This window comes from Dipodomys spectabilis, unplaced genomic scaffold (genome assembly GCF_019054845.1).
Source record: "Dipodomys spectabilis isolate Male_0828 unplaced genomic scaffold, ASM1905484v1 ptg000329l, whole genome shotgun sequence".
In the NCBI taxonomy this organism is placed as follows: Eukaryota; Metazoa; Chordata; class Mammalia; order Rodentia; family Heteromyidae; genus Dipodomys; species Dipodomys spectabilis.
The window spans coordinates 1623531-1642606 of NW_024871006.1; the positions used below are offsets into that span (position 1 = coordinate 1623531).

A 19076-nucleotide genomic window follows, 5' to 3' on the forward strand; every position below is an offset into this window, starting at 1 on the left:
AACTACTTAACCCCTTATGTCAACAGTCTCATCCCTGCACTTACGTTTTCTATGCAGGAGCCAGCAGAGTGAAACTTCCTACTAGCTATCAAGCCTATAGAAGCCACCACAGACAGCAGCAGCAGGTTGATAGAATGAATATCTTGCTTTCACATAAGATAATTTTTTTTTCAGGGAATAGAAAAGAACAGCTAAAATTGACTTCACACTTCATCTTGGATATTATAAAATGTAAATGGGAACATTAGAGAATTATATTGTTTATTTTATTTGGAAATAAATGGATGGAGCACCTGCTATGTGCCAGGCACAGATCTTGGCATGGCAAATTCAGACAATCTTTCCCTCTGGGAACCTTTGCAGGAAGGGTATGTCTTAAATTTCTCAGTGTACTGAAAATGAGCTTTTGTGGACTCTCTAAGGTGATAGTTGAAAAAAAAAAACACCTCATTATACCAGCAACACATAGAACATTCAAATAACACAGAAATATACAGTTAAAAATGCATCTCTGCTACATAAAGGCTAGCTTATCTCTCACGTTGTATCTTAATGAGCTATACTAAAAACAACTTTTTTTTTTTTGCTAGTCCCGTGCCTTGAACTCAGGGCCTGGGTACTAAGAAGCTCAAGGCTAGTTCTTCCACTTGATACACAGTGCCATTTCCAGCTTCTTCTGAGTAGTTTATTAGAGCTAAGAGTCTTACAGACTTTTGGGCTAGCTTTGAACCATGACCCTCGGATCTTAGTTTCCTGAAATAAAAGGTGCAAGCCACTGGTGCTTGGCAGGACAATTTATTTTAATATTTAACCCAACTGTTTGAATACCTTGCCGTGTTGCTTTGTGCTTAAAATCCATCTTATCCCTAAGAAACAACCATTGAAAATATATCAGAAAAAAATGCTGCTAATTTAATGTTGCTTTTGTTCCCCTGAACCTAGAACATGGAGGAACTGGCCACATGCTGTTTGTAGTGGGATTTTGGACCTGGTAAGAAGAACAGAGGGTTCAGTCACACTGAACTCTTTAATTTCAAGGAGGCTTGTGAGAAAACCAAGTTAAAACAAAAGGAAGATCGATTCATGTTGGGTGGTTGGTTATGCTAGGACACCCTATTGATTTCTGTCAACAATTCAGAATCACATTTGATTGAAGTCTTGTCTCAGAATGTGTACATTGCCTATGTCCTGGGAAATGCCTTGCCTCTAGGAATTACCTGTGACTTTAGGGAGGAAATGGTGTCTTCAAGTTCTTGCCTGAGAGATACTGGCATCAGCCCTTTAAGTTTCAGTTCATATTCTTGTCGTATGTAAGTCATCTGAAATGGAAAAAAGATGATTTTTTAAAAATTCCAGAAATGATTATTTTGAATTAAAAAAATCCTAAAGTCATCAAAAAGATAAGTTTGCTACACTTATTGTCAGAAAACAGACAATAAAAATGAAGTAAGAGGAAGAAAAAAGCCACCATCCTTTACCTTGTGACTCTAGGGCAGACAACCCCAGTAAAAATACTTTATTTCCTCTTTCATCTCTTTTTCCTTCCTTCCTTCTTTCCTTCCTGTCCCTCTCTCTTTTTCTTTTTTTGTGCTACTTCTGGGGCTTGAACTCAGGGTTTGTGCTCTTGCTCAGCCTTTTCACTAATGGGTGATAGATATTCTACTACTTGAGTCATGCCTCTAGTTATAGCTCTTGGTTAACTGGAGATAAGAATCTTGAGTATTTGTTCACCAGGACTGGCTTTCAACCTCGATCCTCAAATCTCAGTTACCTGAGTAGCCAGGATTATAGGCATGAGCCACTAACACCCATAATACTTAATTTCTTTAAAATTCTTGTTAGCACAATTTGTAGCATCTGGTAAGATACTCATTTTCTCTTCTCCACTCATGAGGGCCACTGCTAGGCCAACCTTGCAGCTTTCTCCTGATTAGGACATGGACTCTATCCATACTAAATAGTGACTTGAGGACAACCCGTGGCCTATCTTTGGTTTGATTAAAACACTGGTAGGTAGCTGGAATGCTCACTGCAATTCAGACAGCTATGAAAATATAGATGATGGAGAATCTGCATAGTTGTGTCTCAAAGCATCTTCAGGTGAATAGGCAGTGTATCCTGGTCTTAGATCTCCACCCCATCCCCAACCGGGCCCCTCTTCTGTTCCCAGACCTTCGGAACACAAATAAGGCCTGAGTTCAGCCAGCAAATTTAATTGCTTACTAAAATCCCATGGAAATTGTTTTAGAGTATATGTTTTCAATTTTTAGCAAAGTGCTTTTCTAAGACATGCTATAATTTTGTGATTTATATCTAAATCAAACAGGGAGTAATAAAAATAATCTCCCCCATGGATATAAAAGCTTTACTGATAAAATATATGTGTTTCTCCTATCTATTGACTTTTCTCATCTCTTTTGGACTTATTTTCACTAGTTATATCTGCTAGCCAACTCAAAAGCAAATGTAAAACAAATCACATGTTTTATAAATCATATCTTTAGGGCACCATCCATGAAGGGTTCATAGATTATATTAGCTTTTTTTTCTACCACTTGATAATAGCTTTGGAATTTTGAGTTCCTGCTCTTTTAAAAAATGATTCAAATATGCTTTATTTTTTGCATTTTTATCTGTTAAGATCTGCCCATTGCCTGTATATCTGAAAGAGTGTATGGCTGGGTATAAAAATGATTCATGCTCTCTTTCTAATCTCAAAACTTTGGAGACTTTTTTCCATGTTGAATATGGCTCCTCTGCTTGGCTATCCATTTGCTCTTTTTTTTTCCTCCAATTTAGTAGCATTCTTGGGAAATGTTTTAGTATTAATTATTCTATATAATTTCTCCTGAGACATTGTATGTATCTTTTCATTTTTAGAATTGTTTGAACAGCAGTGTTCTATTAGAAGAAAAATTTGTATCTAATATTCATTTTTCTATAGTTGACTTTGAAAATCTCTTAGCACATTTTGTCTATTCTTACTTTTTATTATTTTATATTTTAAGCTCATTCTGTGTTTTTGCAAGGCAAGCGGTCTACCACTGAGCCACCTTCCTAGCCCATCATTCTGTGTTTTTTACAACAGCCTCACTCCATATTTCCTTAGATGTTCTCTGATATGATTTTCTATTTTTTCTCCTATGAGATTTCAATATTAGTAATCTTTTGATTTTTGTCTACCATTTTCCTAAGCTTTTGGAAATAAATGTTCATCTTTTCTGTTGACTTATATCATCTTCACACACACACACACACACACACACACACACACACAAACCTTTGCAGGTGCTCTGACACTGTGAACAACTGTTTGCTATAAAAAAACTTGGAACCCTGCCCCTGTTTCTTGGGTAATTTTCCAGTTGATAAATGTTCTTTGTTTCTTGCTTATATTCTTTTCTTCTCTTTTAATTAAGCTAAGAGCTATTCTAGATCCTATTTTTTACAAAAAGTTTTTAGGGGAATCATTTTTAATGGAATATTGGTTACCAATATTTGCTATTTGGTGAATATTGGGTTAGGAGAGTAAACTAGGGTTATGTCAAAGCAATGATTTGGTTTTGTTAACTTTAATACCCTTAATCCAAATTTCATTTGTTCTGGTGGCAAGTCTCTCTCAGTTTTCAAGGACTTTGAGGATCACAGCTAAGCTTTAAGCTTCTTGGTTGATGTTCACAGTTTCTTTTGATTTTGATTCCCATCTTACCTACATCTTATGCTTCTCTCTTCTAGGAGGCTGGGCTGTAGAGAGGAGGAAACTATGAGGGACAAAGTTTTCTTTGATCACTACTATCCCACTTTTAAAATTCAGTATGCTACATCTCCAATGCTCACCGAGGACCCATATGTTTCTCTTTCTTGTCTACCACTTTACCAATAGGTGATTTCAGTGAGTTTGAGCACACTTAAAATGAGCCCCTGGAAAATATGAAATTACCTCACCTAGGAGTGAAACATCAATTAGGGAAATTAATACTTTCTGAATTATTAAGACTAAATCCTGATTCTAAACACATATCAAACAGAATCTGGTTACTTTAATAAAATTATGGAAAAACTTACACCATTTGCTATTACTATGTTGAGCATAGCATCTTCTATGCATTTTAAATTAATTTTTTATTTTTTTGTTGGTCGTGGGGCTTGAACTCTGGGTTGTGGCGTTGTCCTTGTGCTCTTCAGCTCAAGGTGAGTGCTCTACCACTTGAGCCACAGCGCCACATGCGGTTTTCTAGTGGTTTATTGGAGATAAGAGTCTCACAGATTTTCCTGCCTGGACTGGCTTTGAACCGTGATTCTCAGATCTCAGCCTCTTGAGTACCTAGGATCACAGGCATGAGCCACCAGCGCCCAGCTCTAAATTATTATTTTTATCCACTATATTCTACTTTCTCAGTTCTTCCAAATGCTGGGGAGGTTCTTCCTCCTCCTCAAAAAAAAAGGAATGTCATCAACGCAACTGATGAGAACAGCCTCATCTACCATCCCCTAAAGCTCCCCCACAGCACCAGAGGGAACAGGATGTGCAACTACTGCCCTTCCAGGACTCCAGCCAGTCAGTGGTCTCTTCTTTCCTCTTTTCCTCCTGTCCCCTCTTTCTGTCCGTCCCTCCCTCCCTCCTTCCCTTCCTTCTTTCTTTCCTTATCTTCCTTCCACCCCTTTCTTTCTTTCTTTGTGTCAACAACAATATACTTGGTTCCAGAATAGTTCATATTCTTTCCCATGGCTTTAAAATTTTAACTTAATAAGGATTTAAATTTAATTAGGGATTTAACTAAGGCAAATTAAAAAAAATCTATACAAATGCAATGTACCTATTGATCTAAGTGTTCACAAATTTCTCAAATAAGCACACATTTTAAAGCCCCAAAGAAGTGAAAAGGACATATCTAAGTTTGTCAAATGGCAAAAGGATAAAAGAGAAGTAAAGAATCAGCTTCCATTTCTTCGTATCACTCTTGACCCACTGCTGTTGTGCTACTTTCTATGGTCCTTAAGAAAAACAGAGCATCAGTATCAACTGCCATACTCCTGAAATGCCCCTTTTTATTCCCAAAGCTCTTGCCAAATCAAGGGTCACCGAAAGTGGATCATTTTCATAAGGGCTATCTGGAGAGCCTGTGATTCTCTCTCACAAGTATAGGGAATTGAGGCAACTAGTATTATCTAGAATAGAACCTGCTTCCTGCTTCTCACTGTCAGGTATTCTCTGGAATGCTGGTCATAGAAGGACAAAGCCAAGTCATGCTAGTTATGTACTGCTTCAATAGACTAACCTTTAAAACACTTCTTCCTGTTATAATTGGGGTGGTAAAGAAGCATGGGGGAGATGACAAGTGCATGATGTGTAGAGGAGAAGGCACCATGTACCTGACATCCAGTGTGATGTTGTGAATAAAATAAACTCTACTGGCCAGACACTGAGAGAAAGGTACTCTTGGTCAAGCCTGTCACTACCTGGATATCAGTGTTATAGACACCGGCACTGCTCAAAGCCTTCCCGTAGGTAAATTCTTTATTAGTAATTTTTCAATGAACATACCTTGCATGCCACCTCTGGGTGTTTTCTTTGGTCTCTTGACAACCTATTCTACTGCCTCAGTGCAAGTGGGTTGTGGATGAAATCCCTACTACATGGGATGTATTGGAGAGAAGATAATAAGGGGTGATGACCTGTACCTATAGACTAATCTCGAACCTACTTATACCACTCTCCTTCCTGCCTTCCCAAATCCCCCACACTCCCCATGTCAACTACAGAACCATCTAGCCTTATAACAGACAGAGAAGCAAGAGGAAATGGAATTCATCTAAGCAGTAGGCTTGAAACACATATAATTCCTTTGATTAAATAAACTTTTACACATAAATCTATTTCATTACTGAAGTTTAATATTAAATTTCCTTAACATGTAGTATTCTATTTTATTGATGAGTGATACCTGTTAAATACCAAAGCTTAAAAAGGCTGCTTTGGCGTAGAGTCTGGAAAGGACAGAACTATCACGGCTCATATTTCCATCCCACTCTTTACTCCTACCACTCTCATAAAAGATCATACCAAATCAGATATCTGCTTCCTTTTCCCTACCATGCATATTCATCTCTACTTTCCTTCATCTATTTCCTTTAGCAAAGTCAAATTAGAAAACCAGGACACCATAACAAGGAATGACATTTCTGTAATGTAATTAGCCTCCTAGAAGCTGAGTGGGGGGTGTTTTATAACATGGCAAGCATGTGAACAAAAATAGCTGTGTTCTGCTCTAAGGCAACAGTGCCTGCCCTGGGAGTCAGGCATGGTACGAGTGATATTTCCTTAATTTTTAGGATGGACTATGAAGATTGAGAGCAATTCTAACTGAATTTCTTGTTGCATTCAAGTAAATCAGACAGATACTATTTGCATAAATTACACACAATAAATGTATAGACTGTGTAGATTTGAACCCAGAACTTCTTAGAGAGAAAACTTTAAAGCAATGGGAAATGTAGACCTTGTAAATGTTTTATTTTATTAAAAATATAGAAGGGAAAACAAAAATATACTTCGTGTTGTTATTTGAAGTCTACTCTATCAATTGGTCACATCAATATGCCAGAACTTGTTAAATATGTAAACTTTTATTTATAGTAAAACAAAAAGAGGGATAATGTAAAAAGAGGGCCACAAACATAAGTTACTTTATTGTAAGCGCCAATGTCCCAAGTAATGACCACTTCTGAAGAGATGAGGAGACTACTGTATCCACCACTGGTCTCTATTGTAGGGGTTGTTTATATATCTGTGTCATCATCTATTGTTGTATCCTGAGGTAAAGGCAAACCAATTCAGGAAAATGTCTGTGCAAGATATTACTTTACAAAACCCAGCGAGCACTTTGGGGGTCAGTTCAGTATAGGAAAGGGAACTAAGAATTCCATTGATGTTTATGGTTTGTATTTTTTTAGCAGGAGCCGGGGTGGGGGGTGGGGGGGTGGGGAGGGACGGTCCTGGGGCTTGAACTCAGGGCCTAGGCCCTGTCCCTGGGTTTCTTTTTGTTCAAGGTTAGCACTCTACCACTTGAACTGCAATTCCACCAATGTTTTTTTTCAATAGTTTACTGGAGATAAGGCGTCTCACAGACTTTCCTGCTGGAGCTGGCAACAAACCGCAATCCTCAGATCTTAGCCTCCTTTGTAGCTATGATTACAGGTGTAAGCCACTGGTGCCCAGCTTCCTTGATGCTCATCTTTTAATTAAAAAAGTTTTTTTTTTTTGCTTTTTTACTTAGCCAATGGTACTATCTCAGTCTGGAGTACCTTGATTTTGCACATAGGCTGATGGCAATATTGATGTATTGGGAGAACTGTTTCGCTTTTAAATCAAAGTTAAATTCCTGGCTGTGGTTGAGGCAGCGCACGCTGTGGCCTCCATCCATTCCTCACCTCTTGTCACACCCGAGTCCTCTCGTTGCCTGAGCACCTGTTTTCTTTCTTTCTTTCTTTTCTTTCTTTCTTTCTTTCTTTCTTTCTTTTTTTTTTTTTGCCAGTTCTGGAGTTTGAACTCAGGGCCTGGGTACTGTCCCTGAGCCTCTCTGTGCTCAAGGCTAGCACTCTACCACTTGAGCCACTTCCAGCCTTTTCTGTTTATGTGGTACTGAGGAATTGAGCCCAGGGCTTCATGCATACTAGGTAAGTACTCTACCACTAAGCCACAGTCCCAGCCCTTCTTTCAATTCTTTTCTCAGATGTCCTGTGCTTTTCTCCCACAGATGCCTTTTTCACTGCAGCACTGAATACTGGGGGCTCCTTTCTGAACTTGTGTTAGAGAGGCTGCAAACCTGGATTCTACTTCAGGCTAGCAACAGTTTCCAACAGTAAGAACAGGAACCATACCAACCTGTCCTCCTGGCTAACACTCAGGCTCCTGCCATATTTCTGACTGGGAGTACTTGCAGAATTTTAAGTTCCTGTTATCCTCAAAGAGCTTTGCTTCCCAGATGCTCTGGGAAGCGTATGGGCTAGGACCACCCATACACTAGTAGCTTTACTCTCAGTAGCTTTACTTTTGCTCACCACTCTAGGCTCTACTGTTCCAGCCCACAGAAATATCCAATTTGCTGTGATACCAAATATATCCTTTTATTTTTCTCTTTTTTTTCTGTATTATCAGTCATTAGTAAATGTTTAGAGAGGAGAGGGTCTTATTATATCATATGACATAATAGAGCAATCTTGTACCAAAGGGTAGACAAAAGAGTTTTAACTTAAATACATAAAAGCATTTTAGCTCCAGATCCTGGAGTTGTAGCTGGGTTGTCACCCCAAACTGTATACTCCAGGAAGGTTACTTTCTATGTGCTTCCATTTTCTTGTTAGAAAATGAGAATGATAACTTTTTAAGAAGTTATATATAACTTATACAACAGTGAACATATATATGTATGTATGTGTGTATGTATGTATGTTATGTATATATGTATGTATGCATGTATGTGTGTATTTACTTATTTATGCCAGTCCTGGGGCCTGAACTTAGGCCCTGTGCACTGCCTCAGAGCCTTTTCTTTTCTTTTTTCCCCCCCCTCAAGGCTAATGCTTGGAGCCACAGCTCCAATTCCAGCTTTTTGGGTACTTAATTGGGGATAAGAATCTTATGGACTTCTTTTGCCCTGGCTGGCCTTGAACCACAATTCTCAGATCTCATCCTCCTAAGTTTCTAGGATTGCAGGCATGGCTTTATTTTATTTATATATTTTGAAGCTATGCAGCCCAAGCTAAACTCAAACTCAAAAGCCCCCTGCCTCAGCCTCCTAGATGCTGTCTACAAGTAACACACAGTCAGTATGTCATATCACTTAATGGAGAATATATATATTTCCCTGTATAAGTATGAACACATGTATTATAATTTTATTTTCCTTAGCCAATCCTTTAACATTTTTCATTATTTCTAATTATTTCTAGTGCTCTAAATCCTTATACTGTATCATGTGCACATATTCATAGTTGATTTATAAATTCCTTTTCAATCTCTTTTTGTGTGTTTGAGTATCTAAGAAAAGTACATAATGACAAAAATTCTGAACTTTTTTTCTGTACTGAGGTTTGAACTCAGGACTTTGTGCTTACTTGTCTTGCTTGCTTAGCTGGCACTCATACCACTTGAACCACACTTCCAGTCTAGCTTTATCAGTGGTTATTTTGGAGATGGAGTCTTGAGGACTTTTCTTCCCAGGCTGGCTTTAAATCCTACCTCCTGCAGCTAGGATTATAGTCATGAGCCACCAATGCCTGGTGAAAATCAATTTTAAGTGAATTTGTATTTTACAATTAGGAACAGTCTACTATGTACACTTGAAAAACAACAGCTCTTATTTATCCAGTCTATTAACAATGATTGGGTGTGTGTTCTTAGTTTGGGCTGCTATGCCAAATAGTATAGACTGAGGATGGGGGTGGTTAATAAACTATTTTTCACAGTTCTGTAGTCTGTATGCCATCATGGTCAGGTGCTTAATTATGTGGTTATATTCTCATATGGTGTTTCCTTGTGTGTTCTTGCAGAGTGCACTCTGCTTTCTCCCCGTCTTACAAGTACCACTGTGGGGACTTCAGCCCAGGATCTCATCTAGACCCAAGCAATCCTCCCAAATGGATTAGGGAGGGATTAGGACTTCAGAATAAATGCAGGTAGATGTGGACATGTGGATTCAGTCCATAGCAGTGTGTGTGTGTGTGTGTGTGTGTGTGTGTGTGTGTGTGTATGGATTGAGGGACGGATGGATAGATTTTCCCAGATCCTCTGGCACGTAGGTAGATCATTATACTAAGCATCTTGATTTTAAAAAAGCATCTTGATTCAAAACTCTTCTTCCAATTTCTAAATTTCCACCAGGTAGAAACATATGGACAGGTTAAGATAACTTCACAGATACTTCTACTCATTGTGGACAAGTTTATTCAGAACCTACCCTTCTACTACCTGGCTTAACTGAATGCTATGAAGCAAATGGAATTTGACTGGTGAGTAAATGGGGGGGGGAGGACAGGGGAAGCAGAGGGGAGGGAGAATAAGAGGAAACTTTGGTTAGTAGTCCATCTTGTGCTTTGAAGGGGACATGGATGGGCACTATATGTGGTCTGAAGTGGAGAGCATCAAAAGACCACTGGACTTATGGAAGGCTGGGAAGGGTGGATTGTGACTGGGAAGGAGCAGGGCACAAGGTAGGAGATTTGAGGCTGGGGTAATCAGATATAAACAGAAATGTGTAGAGTGGTCTTGTGGGACTGGTTTTTGTGTAGCAAAAATTTGCATTCCATGTTAGGGAAGTTAGTATATAGAACTTATGACTCTGATTTTCTAGTTTGAAGAATAAAAATGAAGGAAATAGCAGTAAAATGTGTTGCAAAAAAAATCTGCAATGCAGCTGAGAAAAATGCACTGCCTCCTAAGACATGTCATCTTTATTGAGGTTAAGGTATTCTGTGTTGCCACAGCAACTGCCAAGAAAGATCCATTTTTAGGAAGGGTGCTCTGCAGAATAGCTTGTATAGTTTGAATCACAAACATAAGGGGAAAATATAAAGTAATTATAATTTTCTTAACCACCTTTAAAATATTCATTTCCCCTCTTTATTCACTATGCTTTTCCTACAGCTCTGTATTCTCACTGGTGCGCGGAGGGTGCAGCTCAGTGTGCAGCTCACAGAGTCCCCCCTCTCCTGCCCAGCAGGGCTAGTTTCTACCATGAGGGAGGGAAGCTAGGGACACTTCCCTCCCCCACCCTGGCAAGTGGGTCGCTGAGAAGCCAAGCAGCTTCCCACCTCTGTTGTTTAAAAAGATGGCATGTACTTGTTTCTGGGGACAGTTGCATTTTAAGGAAAGGAACACTACTCTGGTCCTTTGGGGAAAATGATGGCTTCTGAGAGTGGTTTGAATCTAGCACATTAATTAGATTTAGATGCCATAAATCCAGCTATACCAAAAAGAAAACAAAGGTATGGTGAGGTTACTTACAGAGATTAACATTCATAGAAAAGAGGGGGAATCGGTAAGATAATGACAGGCCAGAAAATGACCTGACTATGTTCATGAATCAAAAGATTTAGAGATCTAATAAGATTATTAGCGTTTTTATGTGCAGCAAATGTGTAAATATAAAAACTTTGAACAACATAACCTGTATACTTTACTACTTGATGGAGACGGCAAAGCTGAAGTCATATTATCAAACTCCTACAAATAAATTTGAACTCAGGCAGCGTATTTCACATGATACATATAGTGGATTATCCACTCACCAGAGTTAAGTCAGCATGACTCTAGCACCACTCATCACTCTTTCGGTAGCTGGAGTCCACATCTCTTCCGCTCCATCCCACTTGAGGGCCAGCAGTGCAGTCTGGTCAGGATCTAAGTCAGACACCATGGTCCCTGTGCCATGATTGCTTTGGTGTCCACATAACCAGTGTCACTGGGCAACAAGAGACAGAGACTCTCTTCTCTATTGAACTTTTCCCCAGTGGATGTCATTCTGAAACTGTCACAGATATCTTACTACCATGGAGTGAAAAACAGAACAAGAATAGGGAATCTAGGGAAAACCAGCTGAGAATTGGACAGAGAAACCAGACTTTTTATGAGATTGTACCTGATGTTATCCCTGTCCTGAGATTTGTTTTGCATTAGTTTCTGTCACTTGTGACCCAACTGTCTAAATCAAGCAACGCAAAGTAAGCAAAATATTAATTTGCATTAATGTATGTTGTATCCTTGGCTCAGGGGTCAGCAAACATCAGATTTCAGACAAACATGACTGACTGCGCATTTATCTATGACTGCATTCTAGTGAAGTAGTCATGACAGAGACCTTATAGTCTTACAGACCCCCTAAGTCCTAAAACATTTGCAGTTTGGTTCTTTAGAGAAACTTGACTGCTTAGAACTGTGTGTGTCACAGGTAGGGGTGCCTGCTGCAGACCCGCATGGTATTGGCATACGGGTGCAATTCAACAAATATTTGCTACTGAACAAATCCAGAGCCCACAACTTTGGTGAGAAGTCAGTCTTTATCTTAAAATAACAGGGTTTTCAGAAAGTCTAGAGTAAATTAATCACAAAGGCTTTTCCTAAATACAAAGAGCAGATTCTGTCATCGTGGAATTGCAGTTCTTAATCAGCATGGTGGCTATTAATAAGTAGGCCAGCTTCAAAGCTGAGAAAGTTGGAGGCAAACACCAGGGCCTACAGTGCTGCTGAGATCAAAAGGGATCTTGGAGCTTCACCCGAAGGCGGGGAGTTTGTTTCATCCCCGCTGTCTCCTTTTCCATACTGCGTCCTCTTTACTCACTATCAGACTTGCTATAGAGTTGTGATAGCAAATGACCCAGGCCTTTCTTTCTTCTGAAACTAAATGCCAAAAAAAAAAAATCTTTTTATTTTTAACCTACTGCTTGTTTCTAATGTCCGCCTTCAAATATCATTCCTGGTGTTTTTTCATTGCTTAGGTTGACACATTGCATACATGCCTTCCAACAAGGGCTGATACAGGTCTCCAGGAGCAGAACTGCAGGCATGGCACAGGAAGGCTGAGTGTGGAACATCTGAGCTGGCACACTGCAAAGCCCCCACACTTGGAAGGCCAAGTCTATGTGAGTTAGAAGGCAGTCCCTTCTGTAGCTTGTAAAAGGGTTTGGAGGAAATAAAACCGGCAGGAGTGACACGGTGGTTTACTCTTCTGTTTATAATGCCTGATCTTCCTCTCAAACAGAGCGTGACTAGCCCTTCTATGGTGGGGCTAGACTTCATGAAGAGGCCATTGCACTGGGGATGGGGCAGAAGAACCTTGAGATTTTTAAAAATTGATTTTATTAAAGAACTCAAGAAGATTTAAAGATGAGGCTGGTTTCAGTAAGGTGAAGGGAAATTTGGAATCCCTCTGATAATTACTTTCTGTGCACTGAAGTCAGGTTGGATCACTTGACATATAGTAATGCACAGAAAATATTGAATAAATGGTGAACAAACTTGAATAGATAAGTGGGGCCTTGAAAGGGCAGTAAAGGTCATGCCAACATGGTTAGATTTAATGTAGTAAAAAACAGAAAACAAAGGAAAACCCCATTTATGAACATCTGGCCCAGGCTCGGTACTGTATTAAGCTCTTGCCATATGCTGTGGGGATTTTATATTTAATCCTTACATAAAATCCAGCAGATACGTTTTCTCATACCTCATTCATAGAGGAGGAAGAAATCTCATAATAAGTAATTTCTAGAACCAAGATTGAAACCTGACATCTAATCTTACACTATACTTTTGACTGGGAAGTGAAGGAGAGGAGAGGAGTAATCTGTAGTAGAGGGAATAGACATTGGCTGTTGTTGGAATGACCTAGGGAGAATGAGGCATTCCTAGTGCAAAGGGTCACTTATAAGATGGCCATATAATAGAAGAGGACAATCACTGACTTGCAGAGTAGAAGTGAGAAGGGTAAAAGGAGGATTTATACCTGAAGCTATATGCCTAGAGGGAGGGTACTGGGTAGAAGGAGTGGACCTGGTGTGGGTAGGAGAGAAGGTATGATTTTGACTTGGATTTACTTAGTGTGAGGCACCAGGGAGACATCCCTGAGGAACTCCAGGAGTAGAGTTCAGGAGGAAAGCCAAGAATGGAGACCCCAAAACGAGCCAAAAGAGGGGGAAGAAGAAAATGAAATTTCCCTTAAGTCATCACTCAATCCAAAAGGCACTTCCACCTTTTTCATGAAAAAGTAGAAAGAGGGAAAGACCAGGAATGGCCAGAGAGGAAGATGAACTCAGAGAATGGGGTGCCATGGGTCCCCCAGGGAAAGGGAGCAGGTGAGAGAGGGCTGCTGCAGAGAGGCCAAGGGAAATAAGCAAGAAGATCAGTCTCTACCATTTCCCTTGAACACTGTTGCCATAGAGAAAATGGAACAATCCTGAGAGTTTATTAGTCATAGGAGAATTTGGTGAGTGAACACCATCACATATTAAGGGAATTTAACACAGAATTATTTTCTTGACAAAACTTAAAGGCAAAACTTAAAATGTCATTCAAAATATTTGATTTAGTCAGAGATTTCTGACTTGGTTTGAAGGCTTTTTTTTTTTTTTTCAAAAGAGGCAAGCTACGACTGCTCTTTCCTTTCTGAGCATTTAAACTCTTGACAATTATAAATAAGTTAAACCTCTCCCTCAAAGTACCAATTATCTACTTAGGTTTGAGAAGGCAGGTCTTTCCAGACATGGCATCCTATACAAAACACAAAACAGGAAGACAAAGGTGGCCATTGTCTTACTGATGCACCCAGGATTTACTTAGGCAGCTCCAATTAACACTAACAAGGATTTTTGTGTGTGAATCCCCTTACCTCCCTACTGATGGGAACTAAGACCCCACAATCTAACAACAAAAAAATTCAAAACACTATTATAGTCACTGACTAAATTCATGACATATGTATGCATATATACATATATATATATATAGGAAAGAAAAGAGATTTTTAATTAGTGTATATTAATTGTACAGAGGAATTTCATTATGGTATTTCTATATATGCACATAATATACTTTGATCAAATTCACTCTATTACTTTTTCTTATCCTCCTACACTCCTTTATTAAACATTTTTTTTTGGTGCTACTGTTTTTTGTTGTTATTTGTTTCAATTTTTGGTGTCTGTTCTGGCGCTTGAAGTCAGGGCCTGAGTACTGTCCCTGAGCTATTGGGCTCAAGGCTAGTGATCTACTTCTAGAGCCACAGCTCCACTTCTGGCTTTTTGGTGGTTAACTGGAGATAAGAGTCCCATAAACTTTCCTGCACAGGCTGGCTTCAAACCTTGCTCTTTAGATCTCAACCTCCTGAGTAGCTAGGATTACAGGTGTGACCCACCAGCAGGCATGAATACCTCCCGCATTTTTTGAGCTGGTTATTTATTTTTTTTGTCTGTCGTGGAGCTTGAACTTAGCCTGGGTGCTGCCCTCAGCTCTTCAGCTCAAGGTGAGCGCTCTATCACTTAAGCCACAGCGCCACTTCCGGTTTTCTGGTAGTTTATTGGAGATAAGAGTCTCATGGACTTTACTGCCTATGCTGGCTTTGGACCGTGATTCTCAGATCTCAGCCTCTTGAGTAGTTAGGATTACAGGCAGAAAAGAGATTTTTATTGAATCAAAAGTTAAGAAGTCTACCATTATCAAAAGACTTCAATTTAGGTTTATTCTTTTTGCATGGGATATAAAAAGGGAGGGGCTGTTAATATGTAACTGACATGTAAAAGGCTGATGAAGGGAAGGCTGATGAGATTTCTCAACAGGATTGTGGAGGTCTTCTAAAAATAGGCACTTTTTTGGTAGATGGAGGAGAGAGAGAAGGTATTGCTAGTAGAGCAAGAGTGAAGTATGGAGATGACGAGGGCATGCTTAGGGATGGTCCCGTGGTTGGGTGTGGGTGGAGGTCATGGGTGGGTGAGTGGGGGTGATGCAGTTAGGGTCTGTGGGTAATGCCAAGGCGTTCATACTATATTCTGAGACGGTGGAAGGACTGTGACTAATTTACCCTGATTTCCATTAAAGGAAGAGAAGCCTAATGTAGCTGTCCTGCTTCTAGCTTTTTCTTCTTCAATTCATCTCCACACAGTCATCTTATTTTTTTTGTTTCTGACATTGTAGATCTGACTATCCTGTTCTCCCATCTCCCCTGTATTCCCATATAAAAAGCACTTTGACGGTTTCTTCTACCCGTAGATCAATGAGACATTTCCCTCCTTTGCACAGATCATGTAAGATCTGTCTCATAATGATTCTAGCCTTGCTTTCCAGGGCTCTGTGCTCCAGTAAAAACCTGGCATTTCCCCTCAAGTCTTACATTTTGTGACTTGACCCTTTGCGTGTATTATATTGTGCCTCTTCTGGGCCTTTCCTTCCTCCAAAGTACCTGGAGAATTACCTGCCTGCTCATGGGTATGCTCTCTAGTACACCTTTCCCAGGCTTCTTGGCAAAGAAGTCCCTCCCTGCACTCAGATGCAGTGCTTTGCTCACTGAATGGTCACTCTTTTCATGAAGAAGAGTGTTGACATTTACTGAGTTTTCCTGAGGCACCTTACTGTATTCCTTTGTGTGTGTTTCATGGCACCTTCCCAACCATGGCACTTTTTATAGCTATCAACGTAAGAAGAAATAGGCTTGGAGAAGTTACTGTCTTATCCATAGTCACTCAGCTATCGAGTGCTAAGTACAACCTGTATCTAGGTCTTCCTTATCCTAAGGCCTCTGTTTTTACTTCATTACCACATAATTTTATAATTATTGATTTGCATACTGCTTTTGTCTATTAGACTGTGGGGTCCCTGGAGGTAAGTTCTCTTTAACTGGAGATGGATGCTATTTAAGAAGTAAATAAGATTAAATCATTATTTCTTTGAAGTTGGACAGTATTATCTGGATTGTTTTTGCCCAGGTATAAGCATTTTTGCCTTTTAAGGGCTGTGCAGGAGGCAAATCAAACCCAGCCATGCAAATCTGGCTTCTTTAACCACTGCTATAGGTGAGATGGAACTTCTTTTGAAAGAGGATGAAGTGTACTTAGAATCACATGAAAGTACAGTTTCCATTAGAAAGCAGTTTCAGGCAAGTATCTTTTAAAAAGGAAGTGTAAACTGGGTGCTGGTCGCTCACACCTGTAATCCTAGCTACTCAGGAGGCTAAGATCTGAGAATTGTGTTTGGAAGCCAGCCTGGGCAGGAAACCCTCTCTTATCTCCAATAAACTACTCAAAAAAGCTGGAAGTAGTGCAGTACCTTGAGCAAAAGAAGCTCAGAGACAGCGCCCATGCCCAACTGTATTTTGAGACAATGGACACAGGACCAGCAAAAACAAAAGGGCGGGGGGAGGGGGAGGTAGTGTATGTCCTGACTTAGACAAAACCAAGGTAGCCTTTCTAACTATACTGGGAAGGGTGATAGTTCTGTTAAGACTGAGCAAGAGGCTTCATCTTCTAGTTCATGGTCTAATCTTTTTTTCATTATTATTTTCACTAGTGTGCTCTTTTAGGAATGTCTCGGTGCATTCTTTATAAAACTGTTGCCCAGATCTTTTTTTAAAAAAACACATCAAACCAACAAAGGTCAAATAAAGAGCAGGCAGATTTTGTTCTTTCAGTTGAAGGCATTTCTTTAATATTAAAAATGTACTGAAACTTAGAAACATATTCTAATGATGTCTGAAAAGAATTCATGCTACAGAGTAAAAAGGCAAAGAAAAAAGCTCTCCACCATCACTGGGGCTGAGGGGCCAAGGGATCCTCATGGGAACAGCTTTTTACTTAACTTCAATGGCAGAGGAAATTCACTATTTAAAAGTTGAAAAAAAATGTCTTAAACACTGTCATTTTTCATGTTTATTGACCCATATGGTAAAGTATATTATGGCGAAAAATTTTAACTATCTCACTTTTAAGTGAAAATAAGAAGGATGTCTTTTCTTATTCAGACAGGCCTTCAGGTTTGTTTTTATTTAATTCCGGTCATCACAGGCTGCTATCAGGAGAGTTTTTCTGTGTAGCTAGAATGCTCCAATCGGCAACTTTAGATATCATGCCAATTTCATTTCTTTTCTTTATGTTGCTCATGTATTTAAAACCAAAGGTAGAAGCAGAAAAGGGCTAAGATCTGGGGGAGAAAATACTATTTCATCTTGCATTAACTTTTTCTCCAGCTTTGAGAAGATCTTTTTTTCCTCTTTGCTTTTGATGAAATAAATTAATCTTCCTCCTGGCCTTAAGAAGAATTTAGAAACCAAGATAGGTCAACCCAAGTCCCTGTATTAAAAAGTGGTTTATGTGATCGTTGTCATGTCCAGTAATCCCAGAAATGTGAGTTGTAACGTGAACTTGGGTAAACTGTACTTTAGATGTCCCTTAAGGCAAAGTAAATGTTTGAAGAAATGGGAACTTTCAGAAGACTTGTATCAGATTTTTAATTTAGCCTACAAATGGTATAGCTTGTCTTAGTTTGGGGGTCACATATGGTAGCTGGAAGAAGTGTGGGAGAGAAGCAAGGGTGGCTACTACTGTGAGTGGACAAAGATCAGGCGTGGGGTATGGCATAGTGGCTGGTCTCTGGGCTTTGGAGAGCCCTCTGCTTCTTAATTTAAATTATTCAAAGCCGGAGGGATGGTAGAGATTGGTGGGTAGTCAGCTGAAGCTGCCCCAAGGAGGCTATCCCAGATGGACATAGAACAGGACACCTGTATTTCACGTTCCATCAATGCTGAACGCCTGGGTTGACTAGAGCTAGGATGGCCAGAGCACAAAGGGAGAATAAGAGCCCATCTTTAAGAAATTCAGTTTCACTATAAAACAAAATTAGCATACAAAGCTTATATATCCAGCTATGAAGAAATGGTGCAAACATAATGGAAAGTTGTTGGAACGAAAGTCTTTGTGCCTGGAATTGTGTGGTGGGTCTGTGGGGAGAGTTGAGTCTTGAGTTGTGCTCTTGAAGATGAGTAGCAAGTTGGATGGTAAAAAAAAGTCTGCGTGGGGACTGAGAAGGTGGCTCAGTGGTAGAGCACTTGCCTTGCATGCCAGAGGCCCTGAGTTCGATTCCTCAGCACCACATAAGAAAAAAGAAAAAAGCCGGAAGTGGCGCTGTGGCTCAAGAGGTAGAGTGCTAGCCTTGAGCTGAATTGCTGAGGGACAGCACCCAGGCCCAGAGTTCAGGCCCCACGACTGGACCCAAAAAAAAAAAAAAAAAGTCTGCATGAAGGAGACAGTGCGTTACAAGGCACAAATGAGTAGGAAATCTGAGAGTCCACTTAGCTGAAGGCCTGACTGTAGATACCAGAAGATGCATAGAAATAATACATCCAATGAATCCAGATTGAAGGGAACCTTGAAAGTCTGGTAGTCGGATGAGTGAGTGGGAGCCAATCACCTGGGGAGGGGAACAACGTGATACGTACTATTTAGGAAGATTACTCAAGAGGGAGAGGCATTTCATCCAAATCCAAGGTGCTTAGGATTCAAAGATGGCAGTGGGGAAAAGGAACAGATGAAGAGAACTA

At 39.8% G+C, this 19076-nt stretch overlaps 1 protein-coding gene across 2 annotated transcripts in view; it reads right to left on the reverse strand.

Moving 5' to 3' along the window:
* Cep112 (centrosomal protein 112) overlaps positions 1 to 19076 on the reverse strand; it is a 344883-nt gene that overhangs the window by 3127 nt on the left and 322680 nt on the right. For both annotated transcript variants that reach the window (XM_042665492.1, XM_042665493.1), the window contains one exon: positions 1218 to 1319. In XM_042665492.1, coding sequence (XP_042521426.1) covers positions 1218 to 1319 — 102 coding nt within the window. The remainder of the gene's footprint in view (positions 1 to 1217; positions 1320 to 19076) is intronic.